We start from the raw sequence: 21,360 nt of genomic DNA on the forward strand, positions 1-21,360 counted from the left end.
AGTGATAAAGGCTTCTGTAAAAGGAACTTATTCTACACACTATGCAGATTATTATAGACGCTCAACTGCACCTTAGTGTCACGGTACAATGAACCCCCAGGCCCCCCGTTCCCGGCTGGAGTATATCCCACGGCGTCGGCACGGACAACGAGGCGCTCTAAAGCAGTCACGCTAGCCTGAAGCCCCTGTTCACATGCTGACTGTCTAGTCAGACTTTTATGTTTCCCCTCCCTCTTCTCTCTTCTGTCTTTCTCCACGTGACATGCGAGCACTCCCGGTCGACAACGAGGCGCTCGAAAGCGCCCTCGGAATGTAGGGATAGCTAGCTATCTAACTGCACGTCACAATTGCGCCGGATGACGGACGAAGGCACTCAAGTTTCTATACAGTGAGGGAGGGGCGACACGTGTCATTCAGCCCCATTTTATCCACACCCCCCCAAAAAAATCAGGAAAACCAAAATGGTCAAAAACATTTTAAAGCTAAATCTCCAAAATTCAGTGCTACATAATTCTTCGTCTTTGCACGTTTCCGACAATCATCTTCGAAAATGTTCAATGTATTTAGAAACAAATCTCTGAATATAATTTATACGGTCTTTCAAGACACTTAAACGTTATTGTGCATTTTAGGGTCACCCTGAAGCCCAATATCCCTAACTTTTTGTGAGTAGTGCAAGTGTTTTTTGTGTTTTCAATACTTATTTTGTGCGCGAGGACCACATCATACCTCTTGCGCACGACCGCTGTCTGCGGAATCTGCCCACAGTTTGACCGGAGTGGAGCGCTGCGAGACGGAGGCGTCGTCGTCGCGGTCCTCCTCGGAGTCGTCCTCCGATGAGCTGGAAATGGCCTCCTCGCTGGGCGGAGGGGGCGCGCTGGCCGCCGTCTTCCTCTGGACCAGCGTCTCCTCCTTGCTGCTCTTGTTGCTACAGGAAAGCACACATTTGCTCACGTTTAAGGATGTGGTTCATGTGTGAAACGTCAACACAGTGGCATATAAGCAATTAGTCAAACTAAGTAGTCGGGCGCGAGACTGAAAACTAATCTCCTGCCATTTCATAGTTGATTAACTCTTTTGAGTCATTTTTCAAGCAGATTGTCTCGCAACGTTTCAAAAGAGATTAGGAGAGAGACATATCCATCACATATCCATAACGGTGAACTGGCAGATTCTTTTTGACTCGGGTGTCCGACAAAATATAGACGTGGACGGCCGTAGGCGAGCACAGCGGACCCCACCGGTCGGGCACCCCTAAAAGTACCCAAAAGGTTCAATCGGGGGCGTTGAGTCTTTCCATTCCCTTCACTTACTAAATCCCACCAGGCCTTCTCCAGTCGTTTGAATTGAAATTGACTATGAGGTGAACCCCTGATCCAATTGAAGTATTGTTTTATGCCACCCTGTGGCATCTTGGTGCTGAGGAACTCTGTCCAAGTGAGTTGAGGTGCTTCATTGAGACAAAAGCAGTGGTGTACCAGCATCTTGTGGCCTCGTGGTGCCAAGGAACTATGTTGAAGTGGGTTGAAGAGCTTCATTTGAAAATGAGTCGTGCTTTGCTGCCGTCGTGTGGCATCCTGTTTGCCGACATGCAGTCCACGCACCGACGGCACCCCAGCAACACTGCTGCCGAGCGGATGGAGCGATATCTTGAAAACTGCGTTGCATTTGTCGCAAATACTCAATATTTACAAAATGATGAGGCATGACAAAGGCGCACACACAACATTAAAAAAACACGTGTAAATCACGGCTACATTTATGTGAATAATTTTGAGGCAAATCTCTCCCTATAGTAAGACACTGACACATTCTACTAGGGCACTGAATTGTCTTGCTCGTGTTGACAAAGCGCATACTACTCGTCCATGGACCTGAAGATGAATTGTAAGGATATTGAAAAACTGCTCAAACGGCTGTCTATGACAGCAGTACAGATGCAGAGACTCACCCCAGGACCGATTTCGCCGTCTCCTCCGGTTTGCGGACCGTGAACGGGCTGGGATCCACTCCCACCGTTTTGGGCATGAACTCCCTTTAACAAGAGAGGGGGGGGGGGGGGGGGGGGGGGGGTTAGCATAGCAACATAGTACTGTTAGTATCACTGCAAGAGCACCAAAAGGTGGTGCGGCACCTGGCAGAGTTGGTCATGGCTTTGCAGAAGGTGTCGTCGAACGAGGTGAGCTCGTAGGGTCTGAAGAACTCCGCATAGATGTCGATGCTCTCGTCGAAGCGGTTCACTCGCTTGACCGACAACTTCTTCATCGTTTCGTCACACGGGACTGGAAAGCAACAAAGAGCCATACATTTATTTAATATGCTTGATATCCAGCTAAAGGGCCGGCCAGTTCCTCGTAAGATCTTTGTAGAACGACTAGGGCGCACTCATAGAATTACTTACTTGGAAAAAAAATTTATAACTACTGTACGACCCTTCTGCGCACGAGTAGGACATTTTGGCATCGTAATAGGACGACTACATGTTACTAGTAGGCATTAGAGTTCCACTAGTAAGGTCCAGGAGGCTACTAGTGCGTGACACATGCCTTCTAGTCGGGCCTAGTAGTGTTATTAGTGCAGCAAACTAGTTTACTAGAAAGTTTTAACCGTGAACTAGTACGCGGAACTAGAAGTGGAAAAAAACATTACTTGTTAGACACATCGCTCTACTAGTCCGCGCAAGTTGTTGTTAGTGAGGAGCGTACTACTACATGGACCTTGGATATTGAATAAATGCTAAAACGGCTTTCCATACTTTCAGAATAACAAAAAATATTAATGATATTGATGTAATGATCAAGAAAAAAATGACTGGAAATGCATTGTTATAGACTTTGGAACTACACTGGTAGCTTTACTTACACGTTTAATTTGCTCCGTGACCAAGTTTGAAACGTCATTTACTCTTACTGGGTATAAGAACTCTATATTCCCCACTGAAATGAATTGAAAAACTGTTAATCAGTTCCAACCCCAAAAAAAGATCCACATTTCTTTACGTGATTTTAATGAGGGCGGCACGGTGACCGATCGGTTAGCACATCCGCCTCACAGTTCTGAGGACCGGGGTTCAAATCCGGCCCCGCCTGTGTGGAGTTTGCATGTTCTCCTCCGTGCCTGCGTGGCTTTTCTCCGGGCACTCCGCTTTCCTCCCGCATCCCAAAAACATGCGTGGTACGTTAATTGAAGACTCTAAATTGCCCGTAGGAGTTAATGTGAATGCGAATGGTTGTTTGTTTCTACTCTGCCCTGTGATGGGCCGGCGACCGGTTCAGGGGGTACCCCGCCTCCCGCCTGAAGATAGCTGGGATAGGCTCCAGCGCGCCTGCGACCCGCGTGACGAGAAGCGGTACAGAAAATGGATTTTAATGAGGAAAACTTGCACTATATTGTATGAAAAAAATAATAAAATAAGAAAACAGTCAAAAAGAATGTAAAGAAATAAACTGGTTTCATCAGGGTTTTTTTCCTCATAGTATTGTCTTTATTGTTGTAAAGTTACGTATTTTTTCCCCCTCATATTATTCAGACTTCATTCTTGTAAAATATAATGTATAATTCAGACAATTTTCATGTAGAGTGACATATTACTCCTCCTAAAATTGCAACATACTTTTCATAATTTTGTGAGTTCAATTTCTGCGAAATGACTATGACTTCTGAACATTCAAATGTTATTCCCCTTATATTTTTCTTTACTCCTATGAAACGATCCCGCTAACCACTTATTGCCGTTACCTTCATCAAAGGCGATAGGGAGGTAGGACAGGACTCCTTCCGACCACCACAGCGTGTAGCTGAGAAAGAAAGACAAAACACACAAATGCTGAAAAGGAAAGGAGCGACACTTACAGTGTCCTTGATAACAAAATCGGCCCTGGCTGGAACACCTACCCGCACAACTCCCGACGCATCATTCATTTTAGTCTGTGTGACCAATTTGAGTGAATGCATAGTGTGTGTGTGTGTGTGTGTGTGTGTTTGTGTGTGCGTGCGTGCGCGCACACAAGAGTAAAATGAATTCAATTGTGACCATGTTAGTTTCTGGGAATAAAGGCCGAGCCACCACGGCCCATTGTGGGCAAAAGCACTGGCCAGTAGCAGGAAACTGGGTCTACTTTTATGGAAGCGCAAAGACGATTACATGCAAACAAAACACTTTGTATGGAGCTCTATCAAACAATCGCACACACGGGAAAAAACGAAAAGTCATCACGGAAATGGGACTTGGGCCTACTTATCCTATTTGCAAAGAAGAGAAAAAAATATAGTGGTAATAAAAGCAAATAATGGTGCCCTGACAGCGTCAGCTAAGTGGCCTTTATATTTTTTCCCATTTATTTAATGTTAAGAGAAATCACTTTTTTTTCCTCCTTGTAATAGTCATTGTTCCTTTCAAAAAAAAATAAAAAATAATAATAATTCTTGTAATATAACAATGTATTCTAGTAACTTTTGTTGTACCAGCGTCTGTCCATGGGGAGGGCCATTGTGGTCTTCTGATGCAGGTAGAAGTCAGTCGGCAAGTCCCACAGGTGAGGCCTGGACTCGGCCGGCTGGTAGACTTGCAGAAACAAGTTGATGGCATCCTGTCTATCCGCGTCTGGAAAACACGTTGTTCAACTTAGGTCCATAATTCAAAACATGGTAGGCCTCAAATCAGTCAGGCAGAATGGTACTTACCGAAAAACTAAAATAAAGTCACGCCACTGACGAAAGCAAACCATTTGATTGATAGGGAAAAATTCTAAAAAATGTTTTGAATTCAGTTGTAAATAACAATATAAAAAAGTGAACATGATTGGAATTAAGACATTATTTTAGGAAAACATATCAAAATATTCATTCAAAAGAAAATTGTAATATCACCAAAAAAAGCTATAATTTGACAAAAGTTGCATTTTATGAGAATGACCTTGTCATTTTACAGGAATAGTCATTGAAATAATTTATGCAAATCTTGTGAAACCAATGAGAAAAGAATAATCATAAAAATGCATTTCTCATAGTATTGTCTTTAAAAAAAACAACTGGATTCCTGCAAGTTGATATTTTTTCTTGTAACGCTGCAAATGTATTGTACCGACTGTTCTACTTTATATTCTTATCAACTTCACCCCCTTCCCCAGTCGCAAATTCCGGATTCCGGGTTTTTTTTTTTTTTCTTCCTGCGAGTAAAAAAAAGAAATAATCTAAAGGATAAAAAGAATTCAATGCAAAAATGTTATGCAGACCTTTGAAAGTACGCCGGAATCCGACTAGCTTTCCACACCTGACACTAATGAACGTGGGTGAAGCCTGATAAGCCATCAAAATGCAATCACGAGTAAATGTCTGAAAATGACTGTGCAGCGCTAAAAAAGGGCACAACGCCAGCCTTTCTACCTTGACATTTACGCTCTGAAAAGAAGTTCCATTCCCTCCTGTGCTCCCGATCGCCATTTGCTCAAAACGGAGCCGCCGACGAGAGTGACAAGTAACTGCAGAACAGCCGAGACCTCACCGTGTCAAGGAGCTCGCCATCATCTTGGCTTCTGCCGCTTTTACGAACAGTAACTGAATCACTTGTATGCATTTATGCAGACACAATGTATCTGACAAATTGCAGTCGTGATTGAAATGGAAGGCGCGTGCACAGCTGAGACACAGCTTTCATCAAGCCTTAAAATGGGCTTGAGGATTATTACGCTTTGCACCGCGGTGTCAGGTCACTATCACGTGTGTGGACTGTGGATGAGTTACTTAAGCATGTGCATGACATTCAGCCACTCTATTGTCATGCTAAGGGTCTCAAGGGATAAAGTGGACGTTGTAGAGTAAAGGGTGTACTTTAAAGGCGTCGAAACAGCCTCCCTATAGGACTAGACAAAGGTTTTTTTTATTCAAAATGTTTTTATTCATTTAAATTGCAATTGGTTAACTAATTGTAAAAAAAAAAGCACATTTAACAATGTTTTATTTGACAAGAATCGAGTAAAATAATGAATGGATTATTAATTAGTAAAATAGAGTTTTACATATTTTACACACATTCCTTTTGTCATTTTTAGTGATTTCTCATTCATAAAATGGTTAATGAAATATTTATACATACATATACATTTATACATACATAATACATATTTATTAATAACTGGTAGATGATATGGATAAAATAAACTACTTTAAATGTTTTGTGTGTTTTTACCAGTACTCAGTTTTGTGTCATTTTTTAAATTCATTCATTTCAATTAAATAATTGGTAGATTGGTTGAATATTCAAGAATATATGAATGAAATGAAAAAATATTCAAAATATCAATGAAAAATATTGTATTAGTACAATAAACTATATTACACATTTCTATGTAGTTTTCATTCATTTATCTTATTAAATAATTTACTAATTATGATTTAATTAGAGCTAACAAAACAATTAGAATTATTTTATTATGACTTCATAGAAAAATGTAAACTATTGTTAATGTATTTTTTTATTTAGTTTTAGTTAGTTTTATTTATATCATGAAATAATTGGTTCATTGATTTATTCTACACAAAATAAAACAGAAGTAAAATAATATGACATTATCACAATTATGTTTAGCATTATGAATAGTAAATAACACAAAACAATAACAGTAATTATGATTTTATGATGAGAATAAACTATTAGACATTTTCAGGCCTGTCTGTCGCCATTCAAAACAAATGTTTTCCCACCCCTTAACTGGATGTCGCCTTTAACATCCTGTGAGAGTGCCAGAGCAACGATAAACGGCCTTATGTCTCTCCCGCAGACACACACCTGAGAAAGCGTTGCTGTAGTAGCGCGACAGCGTCTGCATGATGTCTTTGGAGTGCTGAGTCCACGGCGCAATCTTCCGGTAGGTCTTGACCCGGTGCACCAGCTGCGAGCCGCCGTACTGCAGCGAAAGCGTGTCGCCGTGATCCTCGTACAGCTCCTCAAACAACCTGAAGCACACAAAAGGAGGGATTTTCTTGGGTGCGAGCACCTCGTTCCTGTAAACTATTGTGAGGAGAGACAAAAACAAAGTTGTGCTGGTTGGAAGGAACACACATTATGTGTGGAGGATATAAAAAAGAAAAAGAAAAAAGCACACCATCATCAAAACCTCGTCCCAATTGTGAAATATGGTGAGATGGCCTCATTGTTGGGGACTGCTTTTCTTCCTCAGGGCCTGGACGCATTGCTGTCATCAAGTTTATTGAGACATTTTGCAGGAGAACTTGAGACCATCTGTCCACCAATTAAAGCTCAAGCTTTACAAGGTATTTGAATATACTATATGTTTTGGGGTTAATTCGATATAGCAATTTTAAGAAGCTTATTATGATTACATATTTCCCAAACCCAGTTTATCAAGGGTTCACATCTGAGGACTGCCGCTGAAAACAAGGAAAACAAACTTGTGCTGCTTTCGGGGAAGTTTGAAAGGATCGTGTTATGGATGATTTAATTCAAGCTGCTGCGCATACTTTACTGCTTATTAATGGAAAAAGCCTGAATTAGCAAGGCTTTTCCAGACACATATTGATATTCCTATGCAGGCCATTGATTTGTTATTGTCAAAGATAGCGATGGACAGAAGGAGCCTTACCTCACACAGTCAGTGTCAAACTGGAGTTTGGGCTTGTCGATCATTCCCAGTGCGTAGAGTTGATAGGCCAGGGCACACTTGCCCACCATGAATTGGGCGGTGTTGGTTCGGTCCAGACAGTCCACACAGTTGGTCCGGAGCACGCCGGTCTGGAAACGTGTCATAGAAAACACGTGTTGACGACTTAAGAGGTCTTCACTTGACTCAGATCACTCCACATAAATGATAAATGTCAAGGGTTAAACATTTCAAAAAAATACGACAGATAAAGTAAGATAAAACATCTAGTTTGTTTTCTTTTGGGGGGGGGGGGTACTTTTAGTATATACAGCACGTATGACAAGAAAGGGACACATATACCATTAACTGAAACCATTTACAGGAATTTGTAATGATGTCATGATTTTTCATGTCACTTTTTAAAATTTCATATGCACAAAAGCAGCAAAAGACACACATTTAGTGGAAATATTATCTTTTGGGGAAAACAGAAATGCAACGTGTACTTCAACTAACCTGCACTCGTCCACTGACTGAAATGCTTCCACCCAAGTCTCCCCATCTGTGGGAAAAGAATGACATGCAGAAGACGTTAGTAGTTCATATTCATTATTTGGGAGACCAAAACATGACTCGAAACAAACTGGTTTATATCAGGGGTACTACTACTGCGCAACAATATCTTAATGTTCGTCAGGATGGTGGTACTTAGTGTAAAAAGTGTGAGAACAACAGATTTACATTAACAAACGTCCTGTAATATTCATCGCATGCCCCCTAAATTGCACGGTTAAAATGTATTTATTCATCTATGTGTTTGTTATTCATTTATTTCATGAATTCAATAGTAGTATTTATTGTAAATAATTCAACAAAAAGATTTTGTCAAGCAAACAATTTGAAAAGAAACTATTTTCGATTGGCAATTACATTTTTCTCTTCTTTTTTTTTTTTTTAAATACCTCATTTACAAAAAACCTGGCCCATCTGTCAGTTTTCAAAACCAAATGTGGCCGTTGAGCACAAACGTTGAGCCACCACTGGTTTATATCGAGAAGCATATGTTTACAAAAGTAAATAAAGCCAAACGGGGTTGAGTTGAGTCAAGGACACGGCTAATAAATGGGCCTATAGCACGCGCACGGTCTTTGCATTATGTAACACAACACAAGTGATTAACGTGCAGGTCATGGCGCAGACTCGCGTATGCTACACGAGGGGCAATCTGCTCGGCTCGTTACGGGAAACATTGGCGGCGACGCAACCGCCGCTGGACGTAATTTCCATGAAGTATTCAGAGCGCCGAGAAAACAAAAGTGTTGATCAATGTATTATTTGCAATATGTAAGGAGAGGGGGGGGGAGGAGATGATGGGTTCAGTTTTGCTCTTATTTCTGAAACTATTAAAATACAGCGACAACAAAATGAAGTACAAATATTTACTGCTGCACTTTCTTTCAAAAATGCAAATGTTTAAACTTTGTTCTTATTCAAGCCATGTTTTTTCCCCCACACTAAAACTGATATTACGAAATAATAAAATAAAGAGAGTCTCCCCTTTCGTCCGGGTGGAGTGTGTGACAGTAGAAGTCTGACCGGTTCACGAAAAAGCCGGTGCGCTTCACCACATTCTCCGCAATCATACTCAGACGGTCCAGAACGTTGCACAGCTTACTGGAGAGCAGAGGGAAACATATTCTGTACGTGACATGTACTATACATAGTTAGAATGAAGCAACTATGTATTATAACTATGTAGTATAGTTGTTTTTTCGCCCAAATGAAAATAAAATTCTTCTTTTTAATATTACATGTCTTTTATATTTCATGCAGAGCAGCAATGAAATTTGTGAAACAATTGTCAACAAAAATGATGGTACCATAATTCTCATAGCATTGTTTCAGTCAATTGAAAAGTTATAAGTGAGCCCTTCCGAGTCTGCCTAGCAACAACTTATTGGAATATACGTTTGACTAGGGAAAAGATCGGTTTAATTTAACTGCAGGTTACTATTTGATTAGGTTTTATGATTAATACTGAATAATTATGACTCATTTGTGCTTCACATAAAAATTTTTTTAAAAAAACACCACTGCCTTTTGCCAAATTCCCCCCCAAAATTCCGGACGGAATTGAAAAATAAGTAAAAGCAAATAAAAGGAAACAAAGTAAACGTAATACAGAATTAGAAAAATAACAAATACAAAATGTAAAAATGTACATATATATAAACAAAATAACAAAAACTTTGTTACGTAAAATATAAAATAAAACATTATCTATAAAAGTACAAAAAAACTAAGACAGAAAAATACACAAATAAAACAACAACAACACAACCGAATAGAATAACAACAAAAATTAAAATTAAAATAAAGATAACAATAACAAATGTAACACAATAGAAGATAATCACAAAAAATATACAAAAAGCAATAATAGAAAAAACAAAACAAAAACAAAAACATAAAAACTATAATTTGAAAATAAAAACAAACAAAAACATCAATAACGCAAAATAAACAAACTACAAATACATCAATTACATAAACAAAGAATTAATAAAAAAACTTCAAATACAATCAACAAAAATGTCATAATCAAAAAATAATGGAAAATATAGCAAACATGTAATGCTGCTGTGGTACTACATTGGTTTACACAAGCAAAACCTGCTTCTGACCTCTTGGTGTAGCGGGCCATGTCCCACGCGATGTACTCGATGCCGTGCTGGGATGGCAGAAACTGGTTGAGGTTAATCACGGCAGGATAGAGCTCCTCACTCAAAATCTTCTCGTGTTTCCTTTTTTCTCGTTTCTGCCACACAACAAAAGACACGCACGTCACATGTACTCCATGTATGACTAAAAGGAATATAGCGGCCTTACTGGACGCATTAATGTGGCGTTCCAAGAGCATTCCTGTTGTGTCAAAAGGTCCCTTGAGCATACGAGTAGACGTAGTGGGACATGAGGCAGACGCCTGCTCGCCGTCGCGCATTCGGCCATCACGTCATCTCCGTGTGGAGAAGCAATCGGAGGAGTCCACAAAGGATTAGACGTGGAGCGCAGGAATAAGATAAGACGAGTACTTGATGTGAAATAAACAACTGTGTGGGATGAATATGAATGTTACACGCAAGGGGTAGGCCTTCATTTTAAAGGCAACATTGAACATATTCCTCTAAAGTCGTCGCGCAGGACCTTAGTGTACCTTTTTCTGCCATTTGTTGAAACGTTTTCCTAAATGAGAGACTAGAATTTAAAAAAACCTATTGGTGCTCTTTCTATAAAACGCTCTAAGATGGTACAAGAAGCCGCCAAAGCCTTTGCTAATCGGAAAGTAGTAATTAGTGTCACGAACGTACGTTGAAGTAATACATCAATCATGTTGGGGAGGAGCTATGTTTAGCCTGGGTTGTTAGTGGAAGTTACAAAGAGTCGTTACCGCATGCACATAATACAAGCACGCTTCCTGTGCATGTTTTCCCATCAAATCATTTGGAAGCCATTTTTCTTATGCTAATGTTGTAAGATGTCTTTGAAATGATATGAAAGTGTTTTGGAAACATAGTTTGTGGCATAGTTACAGTTTAAACTATAAATGCAGGAAATTAGAAAAGCTTCGACTTGAATGATTCAATTACTTTTGGCTTTTCACTCTGCGCCGCAGGGCTCGGTCGCTACACCCTGCGGATAGTGGGGGGAAAACTAAGTTTGAATTTAGTACATTGTTGCTTATTCATCAAGGGCAATAACACAATACAGTACGTGTCCTGTACATCTGCACTGAAGCATCGTTAGGACATTACCTGCACATCTTATTCTCACACACAGCGTATGCCAATCATGTGTAATTTATGAGACGCTCCATTAGGCTGTCGTTACTTGTACTGTTCTCCTCACGCACCTCGTCGGCCACTCGTCCCAGCGATCATACGACATGATCGTAGCCTCGGCCGCATCATTGAGCAGATCGCATCTACTCCCAAAGTGACGACGTATCGCATTATGCAGTCTGCACGCGCACATACACAGGCAGAAAAAGAACGGGGAAAGGAAGAAAAACATTTTCTAGAAGCAGACGAGAGGCAATTAAATATGTACACATGTACTTGTCAAAGCACGCGCACATTTAGTGAAGTCCAAATCGGTGCACAAACGCTACAAGGCAAATAATAAAGTCCTACAGAGCACAAGCTTGGGACGCGCACATTTAATAATAGAAACATGGGCTGGCGATTCATCGATTTCATAGATGAATTTGAACTAAATGTCAGAACAATATATATTATTTCATTTTTGAATACATTTTACTGAGGCTTTCGTAGCTCAAAACGCATCCCGACTGACGTGCACGGCTGGCACAAATAACACGGCGGTGAGCAGGGACCGGCCGGATTACAAAAGCACGGGCAGTGTCGCCAATGCAGCTTTTTGGTCGCTTTATTTGGGGACTATTTAAAAACAAAAAACAAACTGAGTTTAATCCCACACAATATTGTGTTCTGTGACAATAAACCTACCAAAAGTAAGAGTAAACTATCTTCTTCTACCATGAAAAATGTCTTTAGCATTTTCCGTTCTTCTGTAAAAACGCCCGTTACTTACCAAAAAGTGGAGATAAGAAGCTTTTTGTGAAAATAAATACTGTATGTCAAGCAGAGCAGTGACTTTGACGCAAATGCTTTTGGATTTTGTGCACCTCAAACGACAAAAGAATAAAAACAAAACGGAGAAAGAGCTTCTCATGGCAAAATCATTTCTGTACAGGTATACAACAATGAATCGCGCAGTGTTTGTTTGACGTTATATTTTAGTTTCTCAATATGGGGAATTTGTTTTATTTGCTGTGCTACAATCATCAAGATAATACATATTTTAAATATGAAATACTTCACTCTGAGTGTGTGCAGTTCATCTCTATAATTTTACTTTTTGAATTGAACTGCCTAATAAAAGATTTACACTATTCACGTGTGAGCATGATTGACATGAACTCGTGAATGCCCGTGATGTGTGCGAGAATGTGATTGACGCGTGCGGATGAGAGCATTTGAGTAGTGTCAATGAGAGCATTTGAGTACTGTCAATGAGAGCAAGACTCGCGCGTATGAGAGTGTTGGAGTCGTCCTTATGAGAGCCTTTCAGTAGTTTGTGTGTGTGTGAAAGCATTTGAAGAGTAAGTGTTAGAGCTAATCCTGACTAATGTCCCTAACGCCCCCTCATACTCCATGACTAAGATTTAGAATTGAAGAAGCCCTTTAGATTAAAGGTGAAAGCGTCTTCAACAACCAAGACCATTTGCTTTCATTTAATTTTTGTGGATTACCATGACCTGATTACTGAGAATCTACACAGACATTTTGACAAGAGACATTTTTTTTTTTTATCATATCTTTTTTTTTCTGTGGACGTTGACACAACTTAATGTTAGGGGGGAAAAATTGTTTCGAAGCTTGTTTGGTATCAGGACAAATAAAGCAAATGCAGGAAAAGAACAGAAAAGGAAAAAAAGGAGACATTTGCTTTTTCTATCAGCAAGGGGAATTCTTACCCATTTTTTTTAAAGGCTATAACGCCCAGCCCTAATGGAAAGAAAACCACCCCGGTTTTTGTGTAATCCATTGCATTGCACTTGTTATTTTGTGCTGATGTCCTTTCAAAAGTATTCAAAGGAAGAGACTAAATGAATCGATCATTAAATGCTCATTAAAGCAGCGGGTAGAGAAAAAGCATTCACGTGCAGGGCCATGTGTACGCTTTCCCCTTCCTCCGAAGTTGCGACAGGGCGGCGTGGGACGAGTCTTTGCAAGATGGACTGTCATGATTTCACGGCTAATTGCCCATTATTTCATCTGTCTGTCTGTCTATGCGTGTAAGGCCCAGCAACATTGTGTACGGGTAGAGGGTCCACTACCATTAATCCCCACAGTTACACCAAAAAAAAAAAAAAAAAAAGATCACATGGCCGCAGCTTGTGTGGATCTTGGAGGTCTGTGATTGGTTCCCCCCGCGCTCACGGTTCCCCTCGCCAGAGGCAACGTGAGCCTGAAACCCGCGCGGCAGAGATGCGCGCGCTCCCCATTGTGCGAGGCAACGCGGCGCAACACAAACGAGCGATTGCCGCGTGAGGCCGATGTGACAAAGAAAGCGTGCCGTGTTTTCAGAGTGTATTTGAGATGGGATTGTAAAGCAAGGTGCAGAGACAAACAGGTGCGTTTGAAATCAGTCTCTTCTTATCTGAGGACCTGACTACAATTTGCCTGATTAGATCTTCACTGAGTTCCTGGCATTTTCTATGGTTCTGAGTACCGGTCGATCCAATCAGCGCTGTCAAACAAATCCCATTTACGATGGCAAGGAGATCGTGATCAGGTTCAAGTTTCAAGACGTACGAGAACAGCAGACCACACACAGCCTACGTCCTTATTTAATTCAGACGACTGAGCGTTTAATATTTGTAATATGTGTTGCATTAATTGAGCATTTTGCCCCATAAAATCAGTGAATTAAAATGGATTTTTATCATGCATTTATTCAGTTATCGCAATAAATAATCAATTTTCTAGAGCAGATCGCGGGTGCGCTGGAGCCAATTCCAGCCGACTTCGGGCAAGAGGCGGGATACGCCATGGACTGGTTGCCAGCCAATCGTAGGGCACATATACACAAACATCCATTCGCACTCATGTTCACACCTCAAGACAATTAAGAGTCTTCAGTTAAGCTAACACAGCCAGATGGCCAGTTATAAGAGGGTGTGCACACTTGTGCAAAAACATGCTTTCGGTTCATTTTTACTTCTCTCGAAAAGATTTCTTTTTTTAATATTGTGTTGCACAGGTCATATCTTGGTCTCGTTTTTGCATTTGAACAGGGGTGTGTAGACTTTTTATTTCCAGTACTGTTTATTTGAGTCTGGGTGTATAATTCTGACCCAGTGTGGTCAAACTTGTGCACCCAATTTGTGTATTTAAACCTCACTGAAAATGTCCAAACAGTTCAATCAAAATGTCCGCCGTAAAAAGCAGGGAAACGCTTTTGCATTGTGAGCTTATTAGCGCTTAGCCCACCTTGACCAAGTTGAGGATGATAATGGGCGACCCGAATCGCTGCAGCATCTGGTCGAAGTGAAGGCCGGCGACGTGTGCGTACGGGTCCGCTTGGTCCACTGCGAGAGAGATTGAAGACAGGCACAGCAGCTTGAGAAAAATAAACAGTAACAACGTTTCTTTGAAACCTGCTAAGAAGATAACTTCAGCTTAAGCTACTACAGTTAGGCAAAGTCAGCCCCCGACAGCAGTTTCACTGATTGGCACGAAGAAGTTTCAAGCACCCATCCCGATAATGAACAGGAAGTCAGCCATTTTACTTGACGCAGCCAATTTGGTCAATTCCATGGCTTGAATGAAATTTGACAAGTGTATCCATCGATTCATTTTCTACAGGGCTTGTCCTCTTCAGGGCTGCAGGTGAGATTTGACATTGCATCAGCCAAGTCCAAATAAAGCATGTTTGCAGTCACGAAAGCCATTGCGATAAACAGGACCCAACGTAACAAAACACAGTTTTGCGGTGATTCCAAAAAGCTTGGCAGTGATTTAGAGATGTTATTTTGACGTCGTTAAGGGTATCGTAATTGTAGTACACCTCCACTTCTCACTTGTGCTCCTTATGTCTCATTAAGAGAATGCTCACGATCGCATTTTTATGACACTCTAGACCGCAAGGTGCATGTCCAATTACGTTCGCCTGCCTCACAGCTGAGACGTAGTCATCAAAACAGCTTATAAATAACGCCCTTATGCAACAAAAGTGTCTCAGAAGTTGTTGGTGAGAATCCCGTCGTATCAGATGGGCACGTCTCTTCAAACGTCATTGGCCCAGATTCCACAAATACCCGCCATTTAACCCAAATAATAGTCCCCGTTCGTTGAAGACGATTGGATCAATTCATCTTCCCTTTATTATGTCTGCTCAACAGAACGCCAAGCGATGAGTACACAACTGGGAGACAATAAGGAGAAGATAAAAAGACGACAAAAGCAGTTGAGACACAAAATTAGCATTGACGCAGTTCTTTCCCATGATGGATGTTTGTTGTGACGCAAATGTTCGCAAGCCTGTGGGCTAAAGTGATGCTCAGCTTGAGAATCAAGAGCGGTATCAGGTGGAAACTTAAAGATCCAACCTCCAACTTGATTCACTTAGGAATATGGTGAGGGGTCGACTGACTTTACAGGCGTATTTTTAACAAAAAAAAAAAAAAATAAGTTTGCTTGGTTTCCAAATTGCAGGAGATTTCTCGTGGTGTTTGAATTTGGAGGTTCCACTGTCGGGATTATATAAGGTGTACTGCGGAATAAAAGACAAGTGAATTAACTCTGACATTTGGAGGCCAGGAAAGGACCAAGAAGCACATGGTCGCATTGTAACAAGTGATGTCAGGAAGCAAAGTCAGCTCAGGATGATGAGGGAAGTAGATTGTTTTTGAGCGGCGCGTTCGCACAAACGTCAGCCAAGGACGACTGCGGCCCTGCTTTTGCGTTAAGATGGGGATCCCCTGCCCATCGGCTTGCCTTTGAGGAGAAAGGCCATTGGCCAAAACGATTGTCCTGTCTTGTTGTAATATATTTCCTATCGAGGAGGGCAGCCGTTAGGTGAATTAACTGTGTGAGAAGAATACAGTCACAGGAACTGCATGCGCTTGATACAAAGCATTAGGGTCAGTGCCGGGCATAAATGGTACACCCCAGCAGTTCCACAATTCAAAACGCTTCACTGCTGTTTGAATTCAAAGTCTCTGACATTCCTGCATGAAAAGGCACAGAGAAAGAATTCTTGCACACTTAACATCCACTTGTCACACTCTGGTTCAAATCATCCAATTTTGGACAGCGGTTCAGCCTCGGGCAAATGCCGAGCATGGCACAATTACGACCCCTCCGGCAATTATTTTTTGCGACAAGCAACCAATCTAGCGACTTTTGTGGTGTTACTGCAGACTTCTGGAGACTTGGGGACACCGTCCAGAGAAGATGTTCACCCTTCTGCAAATGAATGGGGCTTGCGCAAAGCCACCACAGGCTAATTTAACCATAAAAACCCTCTTTTGTTTTCAAAACCTTTTTCAGAATGATGCAGTGCAAATATACACCACTGCAAACGACAACCACACTAATAAACACATTGCTTAATTACCACTGGGAACTGACGATTATTATTCCTCATGCTTTGTCCAGTTTGTGTTGGCCAAATTCAGCCTTTAACAAAGCAAAGAGATAACGCACGCAGTGGGCTTACATCGTATTGGGGGCTTGGGCATCATGGTGGAAATGTCCTGGGACCAGTAAAGCGGGACCGAGCCTCGCGTTTGCACGTACGAGGAGTAACTTCCCACCGTGAACGACATCACGGAGGCGTCGTGGGCGATCTGCTCCGTCTCCACTTCATTCGCCACGTCCCCCTGCGTGGGCACAACGCACAAAGGGCACACAGTTAGCCTCCGCGTATCACCAAATCTTCATCGCTAGACTCGATTCAAATGGACAAATAACCATTCACACTTGCATTCAAACCAATGTTCAATTTCGAATCTTTGCTGTAGTTAAAAGGCATGTTTTTGTAACGCGAAAGGAAGCCGGATTATCCGTACAGGCAAGCTAAGAATCGAATCCCGAACCTAAGAAACTGTGAGGCAGACGTGCTAAACACTTGTTTACTGTGCTTCCCAGACTTTAAAAAAAACTTGCCATATCAAAAAGAAAAAGAAAGTGCACTCAAATATGTCACATGACACTCACAGGATCATTAATATCAACATCACTGAGAAGCCTCAGAGGCGTCTGGAAAAAGGGGAAGGTGAAAATAGAAGACTCAGCAGAAACTAAACAAGCGCCATTACCTGAAAAAGACCGCGAAACGTGATGGAAAAATCTCAGAAGAAGCACTAAACTAATTCATTATGAATTCATTTCTCCATTGCCGCTTCAATGGTCAACAACAACACGAGCATTCAAATGATCAAATGAAGAGCCCCCCCCCCAGCCCAGCCCACGGTCGACAACATGACTCATTCCCATCAAGCCGCCAGACCTGCGCCTGTTTTTGCCCGGTTGCCCTCGCAACTGGTTTGTACCTCGCAGTTGGCTCCTCTTTTCAGGAAGCGGGTTCCGGCAAATTTGCTGGAGCGCCTGGCGATGAGGGTGATGTGCACCGGGCGGCCGTAGATTAACAGCTCTGCGACAGGCCGAGGTGAAGGAGGCAACATTGGAACGCGGCTGACAGATGGCACGCTGGCAGTCACTTATGGACATTTGATATCAAATACAGACAAATAGAATGTTGTAGAATACTGAACATAAGATGGACAGGTATATAAGATAGACAGATGGATGGATGAACAGACCAATAACTAGATCGGGGTCGGCAATCTTTAATACTTAAAGAGCTATGTCGAGCCTTTTGACATCTAAAGGGAGGATGACTCTGCATATATTGTTGGTTTGTTATGTGTATATGCTGCATTTACGAATTCAATGAACTGCTGCAGAGAATAACATTTTATTTCTGCATGTAATAAAAACATTTTGAACTCTGGAAAGAGACGCTTGGTTGAAGCTTACTTTCAAATAAAACAGTCATTGTCTGTTTGAGTCCTCCTATTCATGAAATTAAAGACAAACTTTAATTATCCACCTGCAGCGAAGAAAAATGCTTCTGTGTTGCGTCATCATGGCGACATTGATTGATTGATATTGATTAAAATACAAACAATAATAAAACATCAATACAAAAGCTAAAAAGATACTGGACTGGCCACAAAAGCCGTGGATTATATACATGAGCCAGTCCGGGTGCACGATGTCCTTGACGCGCTCCAACAAGTTCCCGTTCCACACGTACTTGTAGTACGGCTCGGCACGCACGCCGTAAAGCACTGCGGCAGAGAACAGAAACACGGACGGATGTAAACAAACCACAAGAAGAGGTTGCGGGGGGTGGGGGTGGTTGGGTTGGGGGGGGGGGTCTCTTGACCCCAACTCACGTTGCGTGGGCAACCCCTCGTCTTCAAATATGTCGAAGCTGTCCTGTTTGCGCCGCATGTTTGCTTCGTCCTCGGCGGCGGATTCTGCCGACGACCAAAGCTCGTAAGGCCTCTGCAGGAGCGTCAGGTTGTGCTGCAGCGAGTGGCTCAGGTCGTAGCTGTAGCTGCGCAGTAATAATCAAAAAGTATGAAAACTAAATAAGAAAATCCCTTAACGAGTCGACAAGACATTAAGCTATCAAGGCTAATTTAACTATCCTGTTTGTTTCTTCAGTACAACCAAAATGTTTGTCGGTCATTGTGACAATGTTGCAAACAAAGCGAGCGAAACAAATGCAAAACAATACAACCCGTTTTGAGGTTTAAAAAACATTGAGTGACTAATGAGTCAATGTTTATTCAACTTTAAAACGGGTCAATTTGTCCTGCAACATAACAGGAGGATTAAACATGCTGAAGAACAAGGCAACAATGTGAAACAAACAAACCAAAAAAGTCAACCTTAGATGCAGCCCTCCTCGCTCTTCTGCCGCACTCTAAAGCAGCCACGACGATCCGGAGAGAAGATGCATTTTTGGCATGTGGGCATAGCTAGCTAGCTACACATCGCAATTGCGCCGGGTAACCGCTCAAGTTCTTAAATAGTGGGGGAGGGGCGACTCTCGTCGTGGTACTAGTGCGCCACTGGGCCACGTCCCCCCACCCCCACCAAAAAAACTAAGAAAAAAACAGGAAAATGAAAAAGGTGAAAAAGGGTTTAATGCTATATCTCCACAATTGAGTACTACATAACGTATTTAGAAACAAACCTCTGAATTCACTTCACAGGCCCTTTAAACATGGTGACGAAAAAGACAGTGAGAAACAACAACAACAATTTTACCTGAAGTAAAAGTTACTGGATAGGTCCATGTTTTGAAAGATTCGTACATATCTGGGGTAGAGTTGAAAGACCCATCAGGTAAAAAATGACAAACATGAAGTCCATTGATCTTTAGGAGCAACCCAAACGGCCGTACCTGGCTTCGTCGGGGTGCGCCACCCGGACAGAGTCGTTGGGGATGTAGATCATGCTAGTGTCTTCGATTTTGTAAATGGAGTGGCCCCCAATGTCGGCCATTTTTCTGCGTTTGGTGATCAACACCATGTAGTAGCCTTCGAGGAAGCGTACAAAGCCTGTCAAAGAACACAAAAGCAGAATTGTTGCGCGAAAACGACACCTTGGCAAAATGGGTGGCACTGCTCAAAGCTGGGTATAAATAACCAGAGAGCAAGCGCTAGACCAAAACGGGGGACTGTCAGGATGCACTGTGTGACCCACTGACCTTTTGTCAAAGAGCAGCTTGAGACATAAAAAGGCACAAGGGCACAGACAGTGGGGAGGAAAAAAACTAAACAAAACTGTGTATTTTAGCAAATGTCAAAGAGTCTGTCTGTGTATAACGGCTCACAGGGCATATGAGTGTACGAAAAATGTACAGCATGAAAAGGAGCCAAACTCATTTGGCGTCTGCAACCACTGTGCCCAAAATATCCAATTTCATTTTGTCATTTCACAAAAATGTGTATTTATGAACTACAAATCATGGATTTTTGTTCAGCTATTTATGCCGGTGACGTATAGTGGCAGGCAGAACAATTGATTGCTCTTCCACTAGACGCAGGGACAATTAAGCTGTTTCCGCCTGCTGCCATTTAGATTTTAGATTTCATTGCTTATTTTTCCCACGTTGAAACAATACTAAATAAATTTGATTTGGTATTTGGTATTAAAAATAAATAAATAAATCGTTATATAAAAGACTTGTAAGGGTTTATGTCACACGTAAGGTGTGTAAAACATGTCACATTAAATGGTTTGGAGACATTTTATTTTGAAAGTGCATGGTCACATGATTCTGGTCTGTTTTAAGATTTTACTGTGGAATTGCTGGTAAGAAACGGGAACACAGGAACGGCAGGAACTCATGGTGGGAGACATTTCCACTGCGTTCTACACAAAATCAAAAATGTTATGATCCTGTCCTTTTTTTTTTTTTTTTTTACTTTCCCAATTGGAGATTCTGAAACATTTTTTTAATTGAATTTGAGCAGATGTTTGGCCGACGAAAAATGGCTTTCTTTTTCTTCCCATTAAATTGAAAGTAAATGGCGAACATTGGTCAAATACAAATGACTGTTATGAAGCTCTCCAAACACGTTCCCTAGCAACATCCACGTATGAATCTTCCCAACCGAGACAACTGAACCTCTCGTGGTTGCTTAGAAATAACGTCTTATCCAAACAAATACCTTCTGCTGAACGTCTACGCACGGCTTTAACAAATGTAGGTCACGATAAGAAAGTGATCATACAATACGGGGATGGCATTTACACACTCAGTCACACTAATTATCGCTTGTGTTGGAAGTGACATTTCTGCGAAGGTTGATGAGCCGTCACTCAAGCGCCAACGTCGCGCTGCCAGGAGTCGGCAGACATAACGTGTGCGTTGACCTGGTTTCCGCAAATTATAACTTTCTTCTTCGTACTTTCGTTTCAGCTGGCTGTCATTAGAAATAGCGGGCAGTAAACGAAAAGAGGCTGCTTATGCGTACATTACAAATGGTGATTATGTGAAACCTGAAAAAATAGAGGTTGCGCTACATTGTGGTGAATCGCATTCAACTGCCAGGTGGGCCTTTTATTGCGCTTTCCCACTTCCTGTG

General features: G+C 41.6%; 1 protein-coding gene across 4 annotated transcripts in view; it reads right to left on the minus strand.

Annotated features, from left to right (window-relative positions):
* fig4a (FIG4 phosphoinositide 5-phosphatase a) overlaps window positions 1–21,360 on the minus strand; it is a 37,712-nt gene that overhangs the window by 13,633 nt on the left and 2,719 nt on the right. For all 4 annotated transcript variants that reach the window (XR_009770266.1, XR_009770267.1, XM_061703752.1 and 1 more), the window contains exons 5-21: window positions 19,671–19,827; window positions 19,535–19,585; window positions 18,652–18,815; window positions 18,415–18,543; window positions 17,743–17,843; window positions 16,908–17,070; window positions 14,678–14,775; window positions 10,286–10,419; window positions 9,159–9,275; window positions 8,118–8,163; window positions 7,602–7,750; window positions 6,788–6,954; window positions 4,465–4,603; window positions 3,739–3,797; window positions 2,135–2,282; window positions 1,952–2,035; window positions 730–928 (exon numbers count right to left, since the gene is read on the minus strand). Coding sequence is in view for 2 of the 4 variants with exons in the window: in XM_061703752.1 (XP_061559736.1) it covers window positions 730–928; window positions 1,952–2,035; window positions 2,135–2,282; window positions 3,739–3,797; window positions 4,465–4,603; window positions 6,788–6,954; window positions 7,602–7,750; window positions 8,118–8,163; window positions 9,159–9,275; window positions 10,286–10,419; window positions 14,678–14,775; window positions 16,908–17,070; window positions 17,743–17,843; window positions 18,415–18,543; window positions 18,652–18,815; window positions 19,535–19,585; window positions 19,671–19,827 (2,105 nt within the window). In the remaining 2 variants the exon portion in view is untranslated. The remainder of the gene's footprint in view (window positions 1–729; window positions 929–1,951; window positions 2,036–2,134; window positions 2,283–3,738; window positions 3,798–4,464; window positions 4,604–6,787; window positions 6,955–7,601; window positions 7,751–8,117; window positions 8,164–9,158; window positions 9,276–10,285; window positions 10,420–14,677; window positions 14,776–16,907; window positions 17,071–17,742; window positions 17,844–18,414; window positions 18,544–18,651; window positions 18,816–19,534; window positions 19,586–19,670; window positions 19,828–21,360) is intronic.

The sequence above is a fragment of the Phycodurus eques genome, chromosome 18, assembly GCF_024500275.1.
Source record: "Phycodurus eques isolate BA_2022a chromosome 18, UOR_Pequ_1.1, whole genome shotgun sequence".
Classification (NCBI taxonomy): domain Eukaryota; kingdom Metazoa; phylum Chordata; class Actinopteri; order Syngnathiformes; family Syngnathidae; genus Phycodurus; species Phycodurus eques.